Source organism: Meles meles, chromosome 6 (genome assembly GCF_922984935.1).
Source record: "Meles meles chromosome 6, mMelMel3.1 paternal haplotype, whole genome shotgun sequence".
Taxonomy (NCBI): Eukaryota; Metazoa; Chordata; class Mammalia; order Carnivora; family Mustelidae; genus Meles; species Meles meles.
Window position 1 is genome coordinate 121,110,896 of NC_060071.1, and position 20,273 is coordinate 121,131,168.

Consider the following 20,273-nt stretch of genomic DNA (forward strand, 5'->3'; position numbering starts at 1 on the left):
CTGCTTTTGACTCAGGTCACCATCCCAAGGTTCTGGGATTGAGCCCCATGTCAGGCTCCCTGCTCACTGGAGAGTTTGCTTCTTCCTCTCCCGTTCTCCCTGCTTGTGCTCTCTCACCCGCTCTCTCTTTCTCTGTCAAATAAATAAATTCTTTTAAAAAATTTTATTTTTCTCCACTAGAGGACATCTAAGAAAGAATAAAAGTCTTAAATATCTGTCCTTACAGATAGTTAGGACTGCTCAAAAAGAAACTCAGAAAGTAAAGTTGGTTCTAGTAGACCATGATGGTATTAACAGTGTTGAGCAGGATGGAATAATTTTTTTTTAAAGATTTTATTTATTTGGGGTGCCTGGGTGGCTCAGTGGATTAAAGCCTCTGCCTTCGGCTCAGGTCACGATCCCAGGGTACTGGGATCGAGCCTGCGTCGGGCTATCTGCTCAGCGGGGAGCCTGCTTCCTCTCTCTGTCTGCCCTTCTGCCTACTTGTGATCTCTGTCTGTCGAATAAATAAATAAAATCTTTTTTTTAAAAAGATTTTATTTATTTATTTGACAGACAGAGGTCACTTTTTTTTTTTTTTAAAGATTTTATTTATTTATTTGACAGAGAGGCAGCAAGAGAGGGAACACAAGCAGAGGGAGTGGGAGAGGGAGAAGTAGGCTTCCTGCTGAGCAGGGAGCCTGATGGGGGGCTCCCAGGACCCTGGGATCATAACCTGAGCCAAAGGCAAATGCTTAACAGTTGAGCCACCCAGGTGCCCCCCAGGATGGAATAATTTAAGGATATGAGAATCTCATGGATTTCAAGGGCAGAAATCATAACCAGATTTTAGAAAGGGGATGCAAGCAGAACTTGAGAGCACCAGGGATTTGTCTCTCTCATTTTTACCCCTCTCTGTTCTTGTTGTGTGTCTATTCATTTTCCTTTTACCTCCTGGTTCCATATTCCATGTAATAAGAAATCTGGCCACTGACAAGTAATGTTATAGATCAGCCACATGAAGAGAATCTGTCCTTCATGTACTTTGTCAACCTTTGTGACTTACATGGCTAGGGACATGAGGGCAGACAAGCAATTAGATATTGGCCAAATAGGAAGTTTTCAAGTTCTAGTTATTAACCAGAGTTCAACAAGTAGCTGTAGTTAGTTTTACCTGAAAAAGTCTAAAGTGGACTTTTCTGACTGGGTTTTGACTTCACTATATCATGTTGCTTCAGTTGTGTTGGTGCTTTTCATGTTAAAAGTTCACAGAAAGTCACACAAAAGCCACCAGTAGAATAGAAGGTAATTAGTTGTGTGGGCCTCTCTCTTATTTCTATTTCTTCAAGATAACCAGAGTCTGCATTAGATTTCTGGAGACAGACCCCCAGACTAGGGTTTATGTTTGTTCCTTTGATTTTTCTCTGCATACTTATGTAATCTCCCTGGATCATACTTTCACATCTGCTGTTGTAAGAAATTCCTAGACTCTAAGAAAGTGAAAAAGTCTTCATCTTCTAGCAGGAACTTTTTCCCCCACCACAGCTATCACCTTTCTCTCAGTTTTCATTGTTAAACTATGTTTGTAGATATATTAGTAGAATTCTTAGTAAGTTATCTGTGACAATTTGTAAATTCTTTTGCAAAAAGCTTTAGTGCCCATTTATCTTGCTCCATGTCCTTATTCATTAAGGTAGTTTAATATTTGAGTACATAGAATTTAAGTAAATTTTTAAAAGATTTTATTTATTTGAGAGAGAGTGTGTTTGCATACTAGCATGGGGGTGGTGAAGAGGGAGAGAATCTTTCAAGCAGACTCTCCACTGAGCAGGGACCTCAACACAGGGCTCCATCCCATGACCCATGAGATCATGACTTGAGTTAAAATCAAGGCAGACAATTAACTGACTGAGCCACTCAGGTGCCCCAAAATTTAAGTAATTTTTTTAACATATTTTCCAAAATCTTAGAACAAAAGACTATGATATCTTGATTCATTGAGTTAGAATATTTTGTGTACTTCTAACTAGTTTTTGAACTGAGCTCTAGTATGGTTTTCAAATTGGAATTTTCAGAGGCACCTCAGGGGCCTGGCAGGTAGGTAGTATGAAGGTATGGTAGGTAATATGAAGCTTTGGCCTTCTACTTATACTCCCATCAAGAAGTCTTTTTTAAAAAGATATCTTTTAAAAAGTTATGTTTGGGAAGAAAACAAAAGTTGAAATGTGTAATCTAGTTTATTCATTAACCAGACATGGATTGCCTGTTATATGCTAGACCCTGGACACACAGAGATGGGGGAAACATAGATCACTGGACAAGATTTATTTTTTTTTTTTATCTCTGGTTCAGAATTTTGCATAATCTCTATAAACGTGTTTATTTCACTTATAGCTTTAAAACTATTTCAAAGGTCAGAATTCTGAGAACTTCTGTATTTTATATCTTTTTCTGTATAAACTGATATGTTTTTCATGATGCCATCACATAACTGTTACTGACATGTTTTACTTTTAGTCTTTTTGTTGAAAATACTTTTTTCTTTGTTTCTAGAATGAGAGACTCAAAAAACTTTGTACTGATTTAGAAGAGAAGCATGAAGCATCAGAGCTTCAAATAAAGCAGCAATCTACAAGTTATCGAAATCAACTACAACAGAAGGAGGTAAAAGTTATTAAAGTTACTTCATATTTATTTCCTTGTAATGTTTTTAGGAAGGTTTTTAGTATATGTGCTGCCGAAGCGAGCACTTTTTAGGAAGGTTTTTAAGAGTTATAAATCAGGCTATCTACAGATCCATAAAAATATTGAAAGGGAGTTGAAGCTAGTTACTCCCAACTCAGTTTGATACCATTATTTTAAGAATTTTAAGCTTTTCTGTTAAATTTGTATTTTATGAGCTAACTTTTACTTCCTACTTTCCAAAAGAGGAAAACCCTTTCAATAAAGTATCTTCAGGCATCTGTTGCTTGTAATTTTGATTTTATGAAACCTAATTTTTCCTCTGTTCACTTAAAATTGTGAATCAGTGTGATAATTGTTAATGGCATTTCATTCTTAAAAATGATTTTGACTACCAGTGTTCTTATATACTGAGTTGGCATCTATTTGACTTTCCATGAAAAAATAGAATATTAAGTATATTAAGTTGGATTACATCATTCTAGAAATATTTTTTCCTGCTCTATAAATATTTTTTCCCTAATAAATAAATATTTGTTAGAAATGTTTATTTTTGAATTGGCTTATCTTTTCTTTGCCATGTTGATAATAGATATTATATAATTTAAACAGCATTATAATGATTCTTAAAATATAGACTATGCCTCCATGTTTCATTTTGTTGTTGAAATATCTTCAGTGTTTAGTACATAAATGGAATTTAGTTCTTCTATTGGATTGCGCTATTTCTTGTTTTTATTAATGATTGGGATTTTCTTTAGTTTGTTGATTAAATATTCGTTTCTATCATAACTTCATATATGAGGTTTTTTAAAAAGGTTTATTTATTTTTATCACTTCATGGCCTTTTGTCTAAGATCAAGTATGAGATTTACTTATTTGAGAGAGAGAGAGGGAGGGGCAGATGGAGAGGAAGAGACAGAATCTTAAGCAGACTCTGCATTGAGCATGGAGCCTGACACCATTCTCAGACTCATGACCCTGAAATTGTGACCTGAACCGAGACCAGGAGTCAGATGCTCAATCAGCTGAGCCACCCAGGCATCCCCATATTTGAGATTTTAAAATTTAGATGCACTGAGTTTTAGTTCTTTCAGTAACATACTGAGATGAAAAGTAAAAGCAAGCCGCATTACAGGTAAACATTTAAAGGAGAGCTTAAATTTCCAATCGGTTGGGAATTGATTTCATAAAATATTATAAAAATAAATTACTACAAAAATAAAATGAGTATAAAAAACGAAAATTACAAGTTCTAGTTTAAGCTAAAAGCCCACTTTTAAGAAAGATTTAACAGATTATAAAATTGCTCTGTCAAATTGTTTTAAAAGACTTTAAGCCTTATTTTTTAAACTTATGTACGTATCGCAGTTTGGTAGTAAACATTCATGCCTTTAGTCCACAGACCACACTTTGATCAGCACTGACTTATAAATATTACAGTAGTGCAGTAGTTCTCATCCAGGGTTTTACAGCTGAATCATCGATGATACTTTAAATTATGCCCTCCAGGACATTCTGATTTTGGTTTACTGGGAAGGGGCCCTGGTATTGGTATTTTTCAGAAACTCCATAGGTGATTCTGATGCTTACATTCTAATTAGAAACTGCTGTGGAAAATCTGTAATTTTATTTTCTACTTAACTATTGATATTAGAGGGCAAATAAAGCATTTTAGTTTAGAAATGCTTCTTTGTTAATAATTTGCATTTTTTAACTCATTAACTTGATATTAATACCAGTTTTAAAATGAGAACTTTCTTTGTATTAAAATTACTCTTGGAGGCACCTGGGTGGCTCAGTTGGTTATGTGACTGGGTTCAGCTCAGGTCATGATCCTAGAGTGCCAGGATTGAGTCCACATCAGGCTCCCTTCCCAGCAGGGAGTCTGCTTCTCCCTCTGACCACCCCCCCCTTATGCTCTTTCTCTCTCTCAAATAAATAAATACAATCTTTAAAAGAAAAAATTACACTTGAAAATAATTTTGTTTTTCAGAATTTCAGTATTTTTTACTAGAATGAAAGATAATATACGAATATACTTAAGTTCTACAGTTTTCTGCCCTCATTATGATGTTCATATTCCAGAGATGCAATTTACGTCATGTCTTTATGGGCAAATGAATGAAATGTGTATGCTACCCGTACATTTTAGAGAAGGGGTTCTGGTACAAGAAACCTGTTTGTTATGACACTTGACATAATTGTATTTAGTTTTTATTTGTCTAATTGCTTGGTTGTACATGTGTAGAAATATTGTTACTGGTCAGCTAACTATTCCCAGTATCATATTCTCCGTTGTGGCAGGGTGTCTTCTGAGGTAGGTATTCTACAGAAAGCTTATCTCAATTCTCCCTAGCTTACTCACTTTTACATTTTGAATAATCTCTCACTGAGTATGGATATGGTGTTGTGGTAAATCCATATATTTGTAATTTCTTTTAGACAATGAGTTGGTATTGCCAGTCCTTAATTAAAACCTCACTATAGGTTTCAGAATTTTTATATTTTTCTTTCCCTGAGTAAGTCAAATTTTCACTGGCTCCTTTTTGCCAAGGCTAAAGCCAAGACCTTTTTCATTGCGTGGTTTCTTTCTAAGACTCAAAGGCTAATAACAACTGTTATCTAAGAATGGATTAATAAAGCATTCTTCCAGCTGTTGAACAGACCATTACAAAGCTACTCCTGATTCATGGTGCATTTTAAGCCTAAATTCCGCCATAATTGGTAACATCAGACTATTCCAACAGATGCTCCAAAGAAACTTGCTAATACACAGACTGCTGCAGCTTTCACTTTCCCATCACTTATGGCTTGATAATACAGATAGAACCCATGAGAATTGTCTGTACTACCTGATACACAGAAGATAGTAAACCCATGTTCAACTGAGAATTTTGTTGCTCTAGTTAACACACGAGTGAGATATTCTGATCTTTGTACTATTTGAAACATTATCCCTATTTTAACTGGTAAATCATGTTTGGTTTTTAAATAAAGGTTTTCTGGTTGGGGTGTTATAGAAGACTTGAATGCAGCTGAAGGAGTTACCATCATTGGATAATCTTAAATTATTACAACTTTTAACATTATGGGTCTATCAAGATGTCAGTATGGTTATTTTAAAGTACCTTCTCTAAAATACAGATTATAAATGTGTAGGTAGAAATCAGCCATCTTAAAGCAAGACAGATTGCGCTGCAGGATCAGCTGCTGAAGCTGCAGTCCGCTGCTCAGTCCACACAGTCAGGAGCTGGTGGAGGACCGGCAGCCCCTGCGTCCTCTCCATTCGGCTACCGTGTCAGCCAGCATGCTTCGGGTTTCCACGATGACGACATGGACTTTGGTGACATAATTTCATCACAGCAAGAAATAAATAGATTGTCAAACCAAGTTTCAAGACTTGAGTCTGAAGTTGGTCATTGGAGGCATATTGCTCAGGTAGGTAAAATTATCATGAGTCTTTGAAAACTGTTACCGAAGAAAAATAGTGGATTTACATGTAGAGCTTTTAGTATCAGAAAGAACCCTGGACTAGGAAATTGAAAACCTGTGTTCTAATTCTGCCAGTTTTTTTCTGAGTGATTTTGGTCAGGTCATTTTTTTCTCAGCCTCCATTTCCCCCTCTATGAAATATTTGGAAGAAATTTTCAAAAAAAATTGAAAGCTGGGGTGCCTGAATGGCTCAGTCGGTTAAGCATCCACCTTTGGATCAGGTCATGATCCTGGGATCGAGTCCTACATCAGGCTCCCTGCTCAGCGGGGAGTCTGCTTCTTCCTCTCCCTCTGCCTGTCACTCCCCCTGCTTGTACTCTCAGTCTGCCAAATAAAGAAATAAAAATCTTAAAAAAAAATTTTTTTTTGAGAGCAACAGAACCATGTCTTAAAATAAAAAGTTACAAGTCCAGGACTTACAAGGCAGAAAAATGGAATTGCTGTGGTTGAGCTAGTGTCTTCCCCTAGAGTCCCTGAGGCTTCTTAGATGGCAACTCCAGGGCTCCAAGACCCCAGGTTTGAAACTACTTGTGTAGATGTTCTCTGAGGTTCCTCTTACCAGTTATGTGTAAAATGAAAATCTGATCATTGGTGTAAAATACATTAAAAGAACTTTTGTGTTGTTTTTTGTACATTAGAAATTAAATCTTTGCTATTTGAGGCATAAACTTTGCAGGAACACTTTTCACCTTACATATCCAGTTGTATGTGCTATTGATATCACTCGACATGAGACCCAAAGGAAACTGGAACATTGTACATTTGGATTTCATTTCATCACTGTAGAGAAAAAGTATATAAGTAAAGGAATTATTTTCTTTTTGTGAGTGTGATCTAGTTACATAAAGGAGAAATTGTACCAATTAAAATTACCTTTTTGCTTCCCAAGTTGCTAGACATACCCAGTATCCAAAATAAATCTTAGAATGATCAGTTTGCCCATCTTATCTCTAAAAATGTAGTAGTTCTTAAAGTACCGTAGAACTGTAGATTCTCTGTCCAGCCTTTAGAGATGAGGATTTCATAGCCTATTTTAGAGCCTTGGAAATTGCATTCAAACAAGTAAATTCCTCAGGTGATCCTGATACACATTTTAGGAAACATTGCCTAGGATAAGATTTCATAGGGAAGAGGTGTATTTTTGAGTATGTATGTTTAAGCATATCTTGAATATTTACTGTATTATAGACCTATAGTAGGATATAAAGGTGGAAAAGGCATAATTGGGATCTTTCAGGGGACTCAAGTCTTTAGCAAGTCATACTAAAACTTATTTGTATTATATTTTACAAATGTTTCAATAGGTGCTATCCTGATATATATTAATCTTCATAACCATGTGAGGTATTTATTATCTCTGTTTTACAGATAAGCAAAGTAAAAGTTTTTTGTTTTCTTTTAGAGTATTTTTTTTTATAAACATATAATGTATTTTTATCCCCAGGGGTACAGCAAAGTAAAAGTTTAATATACTTACTATCACCCTAATTAAGTTGTAATTTAAACAGGCATCTTTTGACTTCAAATCCCGTGTTTCTGGTGGACTATGTTCCTTTTTTTATCCAGACGGTAGCTTTTGGTTCCTTAACACACTATATAGTAAATAAGTTAATAAAGATAAATGGACAAAAAAGTAAAAAATAAAAAATAAATGGAGAACATTTGGCTTTGAATGTGAAGAGAAGAATGCAAAAGTTCTTTTAATTGTCAGACCAAAGGGTGTTTTGAATTGAGGTAGGGATCCTCTGGGTAAAATCATTTAAAAAAGATTTTAACTGGGTTTTTACTAGAATTAATGTGGTTGGGTAATTTTTGGAGGTTTAGAAATTTTTTTAGAATTTTAGAATTTTTAAATTTAGAATTTTAGAAATTTTGTTTTAGGAAGCTACTTGTTTATCATCAAATTTACATTTTGTTAAGCTAAGTAAAGTATTCTCTGGTGTTTTTCCTTTCTTTTTTTTTTTTTAAGATTTTATTTATTTATTTGACAGAGATCACAAGCAGGCAGAGAGGCAGGCAGAGAGAGAGAGGGAGGAGGAAGCAGGCTCCCCGCTGAGCAGAGAGCCCGATGTGGGGCTCGATCCCAGGACCCTGGGATCATGACCTGAGCCGAAGGGCAGAGGCTTTAACCCACTGAGTCACCCAGGCGCCCCTCTCTGGTGTTTTTCTTAACATTGGTTATTTTGTGAAGGTGTCTCCCTAATTAGATAACAAACTCTTAAAAATTATGTTTTGTTTTCTTTTTTTTAGAAGGAGAGCGTTGAGGGAGGGCAGAGGGAGAGGGAGAATCTCAAGCAGGCTTCATGTTCAAAGGGGTGCCTGATTTGGGGCTCAGTCTCACAACCCTGAGATCATGTGTGACTTGAGCCGAAATCAAGAGTCGGATGCTTAATTGACTGAGCCTGGATGCCCTTTGAAAATTATCTTTTATTTGTTATGTATTACTCACAATTGGACTGGGTTCTTTAAAAGGTGCTTGGTATTCTTAATCAGGATTTGCCTGGGAAATGCTCCTTTAAAAAAAAATTATATATATATACGTATATGCATACGTATATGTATATATATACATATATACGTATATATGACTTTACTTATTTATTCGAGAGAGAGAAAGAGAATGAACAAGGAGAGGGAGAAGCGGACTCCCAGCTGAGCAGGAAGCCCAACACAGGGCTCTATCCCAGGACCCTGGGATCATGACCTGACCTGAAGGCAGGTGCTTAACTGACTGAGCCACCTAGGCACTCCTGAAAAATATTTTTTAGTAAAATTATTTTGTGACTTTCTCTTTTATAAGAAAGCCAGTACAATTATTTTCTATTTGTTTTTCTGATCTAGATTTCTAAAGCACAAGGATCAAATAACTCTGATCAAAATGAAATCTGCAAACTGCAAAATATCATTAAGGTAAGGAGGTTGTTGGAATTATGCCTTTTTTTTTTTAAGATTTAATTTATTTATTTGAGTGAGAGCAAGAGAGAGAGAGAAGGAGCAGGGTGGGGGGTGGGGGGAAGGGAGAGGGAGACGCAGATGCCCTGCTGAGCAGGGAGCCCAGTTTGGGGCTCAATTCATGACCCTGGGATCAGGACCTGTGCTGAAGCCACCCAGGTGCCCTGCAACAATGGCTATTACACATCTAAAATTTGCTTGTTAAAAGTAAAAGTAAAATTTGCTTAATAAAAGTCTGGGATGCCTGGATGACTTAATCAGTTAAGCATCTGCCTTCTGCTTGGGTCATGATCTTGGGGTCCTTGGATCCAGCCCTGCGTGGGACTCCCTGCGTAGCAGGGAGTCTGCTTCTCCCTCTCCCTCTGCCTACCACTGCTTCTGCTTGTGCTCACTCTAATAAATGAATAAAAATCTCTTAAAAAAAAGTGTATGTCTAATAGAAGGCTCAGTTATAAAGCTAATTATGTAGATTATGATTGTTTTTACAAACATTTTATGTTTTCATCCTTTATGACAGCAAGGTATATAAAAATGTCTCTTCCAAAATCATTTGGTTTTGAACACTTGTTTTTTTTTAAGTAGTTTATATTTCATTAGTGTCTATTAGCTATTGCATCTTGTAAAATTGTCTTTTTTTTTTTTTTTTAAGATTTTGTTCATCAGAGAGTGAGTGGGTGGGAGAGATAATCTGAAGCAGACGCCGTGCTGAGCACAGAACCCGATGCAGTGTTTGATCCCATGACCCTAAGATCATGACCTGAGCTGAAATCAAGAGTCATGTGATTAACCAAATGAGCCACCGAGGCTCCCCAAAATGATCTTTATTAAACATTTCTGAGGTTGCTTAAGTTTCAGGGCTTAGGGTTAAAGGATATTGACAAAATAAAATGTTAATACTGTTCATTGTAAATAATTTTCCCATAATGGTGGAATTTTGCTACTTGTCTCAGTTATTCTTTGAAGAAAAGTGTTAGTTACATACTTTTATCATATGGCAGTGAATTGTTTTTAGTGTATAAATTATTGGCATCTGGGTGGCTCAGTCTTAAGTGTCTTCCTTCAGTTGAGGTCATGATCCCAGAGTCCCGGATTGAGCCCCATGTTGGGATTCCTGTTCAGTGCAGGATCTGTTTCTCCTGCTCTCTTTACTCCTCCCCTCACACACACCCCTTGTACTCTCTTGTATGCATGTTCTCTCACTCTCTTAAAATCTTTAAAATAAAATAAAAAAATTATTGTCAGGTATAGAATGTTTTGTTTTTGGATTTACTATTATAATAATACTAATATGGGTAGGCTCCCAAACCGCAAAGACTTGTGTTTGAATCCTGACTCTCCTGTTTACCATCTGTTATACTTTGAGCAAGTTACTTAATCTTTCCAGGCTTCCATTTTACCATCAGTATAGTAGATTTCATAATACCTTCCTAGTAGGATCATTTTAAGGTTTAAATGTGAAGCTGCTTGCCAAGTGCTGGCACATAAATAAGTGCACGGGATTGAGGAGTAATTTTACTGGTCTTCTCAGGAAACAGAAGCTGATTTATTGACTAGGATTCTTGGTTACAAGCAACAAAAACCATCTCTGGCAAAGGAAAGCAAAAGAGGATTTACTGGAAGGACCCAGGGTAGTCTGTTCCCAGATTAAAAGACGAATTGAGCATTCTGGTCTTGGGCAGGACAGGAATGGGAATAGCATCAGGATCTAGATAGTGGGACACAGTGAACAGACTTTTCTGGGTGCAGCTATCACAAAGCTTGTGGTCCTAACAATTTCCCCTTTTGAAGGACTAAGCTCAAGATCTAGATTCCTAGGAGAGAGACTGGTGATCTCAACTTGGGTAGCAAGATATTTTTACTCATCTTATGTTTCATTTTTTTTTCTTGCTGGCATTCTGTCATTAAAATAGAAAAACTGTTCTTAAGGCCCAAGAAAGAAGGGGGACCCGAGTGGCTCAGTTGGTTAAGCGTCTGCCTTCGGCTCAAGTCATGATCTCAGGGTCCTGGGATTGAGCCACATGTCTGGCTCCCTGCTCTGTGGGGAGTCTACTTCTCCCTTTCTCTCTGCCTTTCCCTTCCTGCTCATGCTCACTCTCTCTCTTAAATAAATAAATAAAATCTTAAAAAAAAAAAAAGACTCAAGAAAGGAAAGGGTAGAATTTTTCGGGAATTGCCCAGATTTGGGGTCTTTATTTAAAGTCTTTACAATCTTAGCGTGTTCAGAGAATTACTTTTAATACAGGCTTTTGCACAACAATGAAATGGCTTAGGTATATTATTGACTATAAATGTAGTTTACCTTGCTTTTATTTTTTTAAGGAACTCAAACAGACTCGAAGTCAGGAAATTGATGACCATCAACATGAAATGTCAGTTTTGCAGAACACACATCAGCAGAAATTGACAGAAATAAGTCGTCGTCATCGAGAAGAATTAAGTGACTATGAAGAACGAATTGAAGAATTGGAAAACCTGTTACAACAAGGTTGTTAATTGTTTTTCTATTTTTAAGATTTTATTTATTTGAGAGAGCGAGAGAACACGAACGGGGAAGGGCAGAGGGAGAAGCCGGCTCTGCACTGAGCAGAGAGTCCAACTTGGTGCTCAATCCCAGGAACCTAAGATCATGACCCAAGCCAAAGGCAGCTGCTTGATCAGTTGAGCCACCCAGGTGCCCCAAGGTTGTTAGTTTTATTAACTTAATGGATTAGGTAACATAATTAGATGACAAGCCTAGTACTGTAAAACCAACACACTGGTGTAAACTTGGACTACATTCTAAGGAATGAATGAATGACTAGTTCTGTTCATCTGCCTGAAATTTACAGTGGCATCACTGTTGCAAGATTATGCAGAAATGGAAATGTCCTTTTGCTTTTTTGGCGAACATGGATTTCTTTGCATTGTTTGGTGATGATAGTTTGGTAATAAATGATTAGAAATATATTTCCTTTCTTTAAAACTCCTATAACTAGGTGTTTTAGTGGTTGATTCAAATAGTTTTCCTCAACTATTTATTTAAAAATGCTTTATTATGTGGGTGCCTGACTGGCTTAGTAAGAGGAATGTATAACTCCTGATCTTGGGGTCATGAGTTTGAGCCCCACATTGAGGGTAGAGATTACCTAAAACATTTTTCTTCAAATTTTTATTTTGGTAATTTAACTTTTTGTGTATTTATTTTTATTTTTTATTTTATTTTACTTTTTTAAAAGATTTTATTTATTTGACACAGAGATCACAAGTAGGCAGAGAACCAGGCAGAGAGAGGGGGGGAAGCAGGCTCCCCACTGAGCAGAGAGCTCCATGCAGGGCTCGATCCCAGGACCCTGAGACCATGACCTGAACCAAAGGCAGAGGCTTAACCCACTGAGCCACCCATAATTTAACTTCCCTTTTTTTTTTTTTTTAAATATTTTATTTATTTGACAGAAATCACAACTAGGCAGAGAGGCAGGCAGAGAGAGAGAAGGAAGCAGGCTCCCTGCGGAGCAGAGAGCCTGATGTGGGGCTCAATCCCAGGACCCTGGGATCATGACCTGAGCTGAAGGCAGAGGCTTTAACCCACTGAGCCACCCAGGTGCCCCCATAATTTAACTTCTTAAAAGACTTTCTTTTTATAACAAAATTGAGAAGGAAGTACAGAGATTTTCCATATACCCATGCCCTGACACATGCACAGCCGCCCCACTATCACCATTACTCATCAGAATGGCCCATTTTTTACCAAGATGAACCTGCATTGACAGATCATGATCCCTCAGCATGTGTGTTTTACCTTAGGGTTCACTCTTGGTGTGTACATTCTCTAGGTTGGACGGATATATGACACATATTCATCATTATAGTATACAGAGTTGTTTCAGTGCTCTTAAAATCCTCTGTGCTCTGCCTACTCACTTCCCACCCACCCTCCCCCACAGTCTTTATATTGTGTCTATTGTTTTGCCTTTTCCAGAATGTTACATAGTTGGAATCACACAGTATGTAGCCTTTTCAGATTTATTTCTTTAATTTAGTAATTTGCTTTTGAGTTTTCTCGACTTTTTTTCATTGCTTGACACCTCAATTCTTTTTTTTTTTTTTAGTTTTTTTTTTTTTAAAGATTTTATTTATTTATTTGACAGAGATCACAAGCAGGCAGAGAGGCAGGTGGGGGGTGGTGGGGGGGAAGCAGGCTCCCCACTGATCAGAGAGCCTGATGCAGGGCTCAATCCCAGCACCCTGGGATCATGACCTGAGCCGAAGGCAGAGGCTTTAACCCACTGAGTCACCCAGGTGCCTCATACCTCAATACTTTTTAATGCTGAATAGTATTCCATTGCCTGGATGTACCGGAGTTTATCCATTCACCCACTGAAGGACATCTCTTCCAAGTTTTGGCAGTTATGAATAAAGCTGCTATAAATCTCATTGTTTAGGTTTTTATGTGGATTAGAGTTTTTAGTTCCTTCGAATAAATACCAGTGAGTGCAATTGCTGATCATATTGTAAGGGTGTGTTTTGTTAGAGACTGCTGAACTGTCTTCCAAAAGATTTGCATTTTGCCAGGAATGAATGAGAATTTGTACTGCTTCACATGCTCACCAGCATTTGGTGTTGTGAGTGTTCTGAATCTTGGCCCTTTTAATAGGAGTGTAATAATATCTCATTGTTGTCTTAACTTTTTAAGTTTTTTCAAGTTCCCAAGTCTGTTAAATCTCCTAGTTGTATATAGAAAGCTACTTACCTCTCAGTAATTGACACTGGCTGTGCTTGATTTTCTGTTTGTGTTCTAGGTGGCTCAGGAATTGTAATAACTGATCACTCAAAAATCCATGAAATGCAAAAAACTATACAGGATCTACAAAATGAAAAAATAGCATCTATTAAAAAAATTGAAGAGCTTGAGGATAAAATTAAAGACATAAATGAAAAATTATCTTGTGCAGAAAATGACAGAGATATTTTGAGGAAGGAACAAGAACGCCTAAATGTTGAAAACAGACAAATAACAGAAGAATGTGAAAGCTTAAAACTGAAATGTAGTAAATTGCAGCCTGATGCTGTGAAGCAAAGTGATGCTGTGACAGAAAAAGAAAAAATCCTTCCACAGAGTCCATCGGTGGAAGAGGAAGTGCTCAAACTGCAGCAAGCACTGTCTGGTATAAAACGTTTGGAACTTATCTATGATTGGTGTTTATTGCATACTAGTTTTTATTTTTTTAAGATTTTGTTTGTTTGACAGAGAGAAATTATAAGTAAGCAGAGAGGCAGGCAGAGAGAGAAGGGAAAGCAGGCTCCCTTCTGAGCAGAGAGTCCGATAAGGGACCCTGAGACCATGACCTGAGCCAAAGGCAGAGGTTCAACCCACTGAGCCACCCAGGTGCCCCTGCATCCTAGTTTTTAAAGACAAATGGAGTGCTTTATGGAAATGGAATATTCATGCAAACTGGCTGTAGAAGTTGAGTAGAATTGTTTGGTTTTGGATTCAGTGCCATAATTAATGGATCACAAATAGGAATTTTCTACTAAAAAGACTTGGTTGTTGTCTGGCTCTCAACCTCCCTTTCTCATCCTTTAAATAGTTACATGGAACTCATTGATGTCGGAAGCCATGTAGATTTCTGAGAAATATATATGTAGCTATTTACTGGGAGGCGGTATGGGCCTATTTCTGTTAGTCTGCATAGAACCAGATAGTTTGTGGAACTCTAAAGTTCCAGGCCCTCCAATTAGGGAATGCAATCTTCCTTGTTCAGCATTCTTTATTACTTTTTGAAATGATGTCCTCTATCTAAGCAGACATGAGAATGATAAGAGCCATCAGTCCTTCACCATTTTCTATGCTCAAGATGATATTTAGTTACCTGTGTTCTGTGTAAGAAAAAGTAAGTTAGTAAACGAAATATGCCAAATACTGGTGTTCGTGCATGCCAGGAGAACATAATGGGAGCTCTTAACTGTGAAGATGTATTTTATTTTGCACTTTTGTCTTCTCACAATACAAACTCTCACTTTATGAACTGGTTCATTGCTCCTCTGGAGGATGTTTTTTCCATCCCTATGGTTAGGATAATACTCCTCTATCTTCTTCATAGTTGTAGTAGTAGTCATGGGGAGTCTATGAGTTACTAGATGCAGAGTTCTCTTTAGAATAGGGGCTATCCCATTTTAAGTATTACAAAAGTATTAGCTCTTATTATTCTCTGGTTTCTATGATTCCTTCAATTTTTTTTTTTTTTTCTATTTGTATCCAGAAAGGTTTGTTTTTCTATCTATATCCAGAAGGGTTTTTCAGAAACACGCAACAGGTTTAACTCCCCTGATCATAGTACTTTGTGGCTCCCTGTGAACTTCAGGATAAAGTCTTTCACGATCCGGTCTGTTTCCCTCTTTAGTTTCACCTCTTCCCATTCACCTAACATGCTAAGCATTAGCCATACTGAACTTTGTACATAGCTCCTGGAGTCAGTGACTTTGTCTATTAGCTCTGTTGTCTTTGCACTTGCTGCTCTGTTTGTGTGAAGGGTGTCTGTTTCTCTCTGCTGAGTCTTAAGTATATTATGATTCATTGTGGGTATTGTGTCTGCGGGGAGGTACCTGTGCTACTGCTTTTCTGGCCTGCTTAGCCCCCAAACCCCCAGTCTGGAGTAGGTGTTGGCCCTTTCTGCTGTAGTAGCACCTTGTGCTCCCTGTATCATACTGTCCAGGAGTCATGGGTTTCCTTTCTTTCTGAATTGAAAGCTGCTTGAGAGCAAGCAGGGACTAAATGTTTTCATCTTGTTGTCTAGCAACTAACTGATTTCATAGAAAATGCTTAGTGTTATCTGAATGAAAGTTGAATGAATTACTTCAGCTGAACTAATGGTATTCCATCTTTGTGTTCTTCTAGAACCACTTCTATATATGGATCTATCTGTAATACCAGCTTGAATGGTCTTTTTTTTCTCTTGTTATATCTAAGTCACTTTAGAGAATTGAGAGATTATTATATCATTACAAGAATAAAAAATATAAATTTTTGTTCCATTTCCCCCACTCTCAGTCCTTTTACTATTTCTTGCTAGGCAAGCTAATCAGCTCATTTTGAAACATTGTTATTAATGTTTTTATCAAAGCAGTAACTTCCGATTCATCCAGAATATGATTATAATTATTTCTTCTGTTCCATAGGACTGCATTTTAATGGAGCATCTAACTGGCATTTATGTTATGATTTCTTTGATATGTCAAAATAGAAGTATAAAACAACAAACCGTTTGAGCTTGCCGATTGTGCTTATAAATATACTTTATTTTAATTGAGTTTTATTCCTGAGTTTAATATAGGAGGTAATTATTAAGTTGAAGAGTTTTAATGTCATTCATTATTGTTTTTACAGATGCTGAACACGAAATTATGAGATTGAGTAATTTAAACCAGGTAAACTAATTTTAAGAGAAAAGCTTTTGGCTTTGATTTATTAAGAAAAAGTATTTTGATTATTGTAGTTGCTTATTTTGTGTTTTTTACAAATTCACTTGAACTTATCCTGGGAACTTGCATCTTAGTAATTTTATGTTTGCTGATTAATAACAAATTTCTTGAATCATAAATTGACATATTTTAAAAGTTACATAATTTAAAAAATGCAAGTATGTCATTTTCAGGATTAATTTGACAGACATTATGTTTATAGATAGTGGAAGCAGATTTTCCACCACAGTGAGGAATGCGTTTTGATTTCCCTTAAGGAATTCAGAGAGTTGCTTCTATTGCTAATGATTATAGGCTACTTTGTAAATGTGTTTATTTTTTGAAATGTAATAAAATTCTAAGAATATTTATAAAATGAGTGACTGGCTTTGGGCAGTCCAGTGTTGCTTGCCTATAATTTTTATATATCATTGGAGAAATGCTGAGTACAAATGTGCAGTAGTACAGCTTGTGTACTTTTTTGTAAACTTGAAATTTATCTGAAAACACACTTTTAACATTTTGTAGGATAACAGTCTCACTGAAGACAATCTGAAACTTAAAATGCATGTTGAAACTTTAGAAAAACAGAAGTCCTTACTGAGTCAAGAAAAGGTGGGTACAGTAAAAGTGGGGGGCAGAATTAAAATGTGTGACTACAGGTCATAGCCAAGGGCCACTTTGTATCAAAATGGAACGTTTAGGTCTTGAGAGTCCTGAGGGTAAAACTGATGTCACTGATGCTTGTCAGACCAGGATGAAGTATTTAGGGCAAAGTTCGAGAATGAGAGGCTGGCCAGAGTTCACATTTACAGATAAGGGAGCTGGTAGGCATACATATATGAGCAGAAAAGATAGGTAAAGACTCTGCTTTGGTTTCCGATGAAGTCCTGACAGCAGCAACACACACAGGTGGTTCTAGAGTCTGGAGTGGTGCTAGTGGCATCCTACAGAATCTGTTAACTGCTTCTGTGTAACTATCTAGTGTGGTGGAATTTCTTAATGGTGAGGGATGAAGAAGGATACATTCTCAGTGTCAGAGAGAGAGTCTTTGTGTATGTTGGTAGCAGGTTTGGAATAAGGTTCTATAATGCAGTTTTGGGAATGAGGAGAGGTATTTTTATCATGTACTCGGCAATAATTCCTTGGCTAAGACAGGTGCTTAAATACAGGATGGCTGTGAGCTGATATTACTAAGTTATAGGCCAGTGTCTTAACTCAGTTGAAAAAATTGATTTTAAAAAAATAATACATATATTCACTGATGTACAAATTCAGTAATTCATATGGAAAACCTTTAGATGGTGCAAATGGAGTATCCTTTTCACCTCTTTTGGTTGGCCTCTTTTTTTAAAGATTTTATTTACTTATTTGAAAGAGGAGAGAGAGAGAAGGAGAGAAAGAGGGAGAGAGAGAGAGAGAACACATGCAGGGTAGGGGTGGAGGGAGAGGAAGAAGCAGACTCCCTGCTGAGCCCTGACACGGGGCTCGATCCCAAGACCCTGAGATCATGACCTGTGCTGAAGGCAGATGCTTAACTGACTGAGTCACTCAGCTGCCCCTGCAGGCAGTCTTTCTTACCAGTTTTTTGTATGTCCATCCTCCTAGACTACACTTATGATGTACGATTATATAAATAGCTTTAAAAAAATAGAACTTTTAGCCTCCTTTACATACTATTCATATATACCTTAACATATTTTCAGCATCCTTCCACATTAGCGTATACACAGTGTTTCTCAGAGGGATGCCGTCAGCTTGGAAAATTCTTAGTTTTGTGCACTGTCGTATGCATGGTAGGATCCTTGCCTCCACCCTTTTCTGTTTACTAAAAACCAGTGTCTCCTCCTCTTTCTTAATTCCTATATTATCTCTATTTTCTCTGCTGTTTTCTGTTCACTTTGCATTCTGCTTCTTTAGTTCCTCCTTTCTCTAACTGGCTTAGGTATACTTCATAGTTTGCAGATCTGTGCACATATCTGATAGTATCTGTAACCTTGCCATGATATTTTTGGATTCTATAGCCATTCCTGATAGCTCTTGGTCCTTTCTTTCAATGTTATGTAAGCCTTCTTAACTTTTCCTATAAGTTTCTCTGATATGGGTCTACTCACTGCTTAAGAACCTACCTGCAGGGGCGCCTGCGTGGCTCAGTGGTTAAAGCCTCTGCCTTCAGCTCAGGTCATGATCTCAGGGTCCTGAGATCGAGCCCCGCGTTGGGCTCTCTGCTTGGCAGGGAGCCTGCTTCCCCCCTCTCTCTCTGCCTGCTTCTCTGCCTACTTGTGATCTTTGTCTGTCAAATAAATAAATAAAATCTTAAAAAAACAAAAAACCTACATGCAGGGCCGTGCATGTTTTTATTTGTTTGTTTTTTAAAGATTTTATTTATTTATTTGACAGAGAGAGATCACAAGTAGGCAGAGAGGAGGGAAGCAGACTCCCTGCTGAGCAGAGAGCCTGATTCGGGGTTCGATCCCAGGATCCTGAGATCATGACCTGAGCCAAAGGTAGAGGCTTAACCCACTGAGCCATCCAGGCACCTCAAGGCCATGCATGTTCTTAACATCTACCTGAGAAAAGCTTGCGGTTCCCCTGATTGAACATATAACTTTATTATTTTTTTAAAATTTAAACTCAATTAGCCAACATATAGTATAGTATATAGTATGCCATTAGTTTCAGATGTAGAGTTCAATAATTCATCAGTGCCTATCACCCAGTTACCCCATCCCCCCACCTGTTGCACATGTAATTTTAGAAAGGCATTAGAAAATGCTGTTTTCATTAACCGTAGTTCAGAATAAACTTTTGAATCGGAACTAAAATGGGAATTTTGAGGGAGATGTTCTAGTTTTCCCTGGTCTCTTTGTAAGGTATGTATAGTTGCTTTATTTGTAGATGTTTAGGATTCTTACTTGCTTTAAAGTAGAGTTCATAGAAATTTTGATATTTTCTGTTGGTGAAAGAAGGCTTTAAACTTTCGTTGTACCACAAGCATCACAATGAGAGGTTGAAACGGTGTTGGAGCATAGAGAACTGTCCCACTTCTGGAGTTTAGAGGAAAAACATTAAATACCTCTAGAATAGAATATAAAGTATAGTTTAAAAATCATACATATATAGATAGATAAATCTTTAGGACTGTTAAGAGTTGAGAGAGTTGAGAGAGGGGAACCTAGTCTCAGGTTGGATGGCAAAGGAAGGAAGGGGTCTACTTTCTTGGGTCAAAGGAAAGTTTCATGTGCTGACAGGAGCCAGTAATAAGGGAAATTCCTTTAATGAGAGAAAAGAAGCATTTTATTTTCTAACTAGAGAATGAATGAATGTTGATTTTTATAGATGTTTATTTAGTTTATGGTTGTTGGTGACTGGACATTAGGGGAATGGAAGTGCAGAGAACCAGGACACTTGGGACATTTTGAAGAGACTGTGTGGGGTGAGAGAAGCAGCAGACAGAAGGGAAGCTGAGTGGGAGTGGGATTAGGAAGGCTCCCAAATGGGAAAGATTTTGTATAAAGAAGCTGGAGCTGGATGAACTTTAACAGTCATTCCATCTTGTCTGGTGTTACGGAAATGTTTTTCTTTTCTTTTCTTTTTTTTTTTTTAAAGATTTTATTTATTTATTTGACAGAGATTACAAGTAGGCAGAGAGGCAGGCAGAGAGAGACAGGGGGAGGCAGGCTCCCCGCTGAGCAGAGAACCCAATGTGGGGCTCCATCCAGGGACAC

General features: G+C 37.3%; 1 protein-coding gene across 2 annotated transcripts in view; it reads left to right on the forward strand.

Annotated features, from left to right (window-relative positions):
• The window catches only part of TRIP11 (thyroid hormone receptor interactor 11), a 64,764-nt gene that overhangs the window by 8,607 nt on the left and 35,884 nt on the right, over window positions 1–20,273 (forward strand). For both annotated transcript variants that reach the window (XM_046008416.1, XM_046008417.1), the window contains exons 3-9: window positions 2,533–2,643; window positions 5,824–6,102; window positions 8,998–9,066; window positions 11,428–11,593; window positions 13,887–14,252; window positions 16,472–16,512; window positions 17,074–17,160. In XM_046008416.1, the coding sequence (XP_045864372.1) occupies window positions 2,533–2,643; window positions 5,824–6,102; window positions 8,998–9,066; window positions 11,428–11,593; window positions 13,887–14,252; window positions 16,472–16,512; window positions 17,074–17,160 (1,119 nt within the window). The remainder of the gene's footprint in view (window positions 1–2,532; window positions 2,644–5,823; window positions 6,103–8,997; window positions 9,067–11,427; window positions 11,594–13,886; window positions 14,253–16,471; window positions 16,513–17,073; window positions 17,161–20,273) is intronic.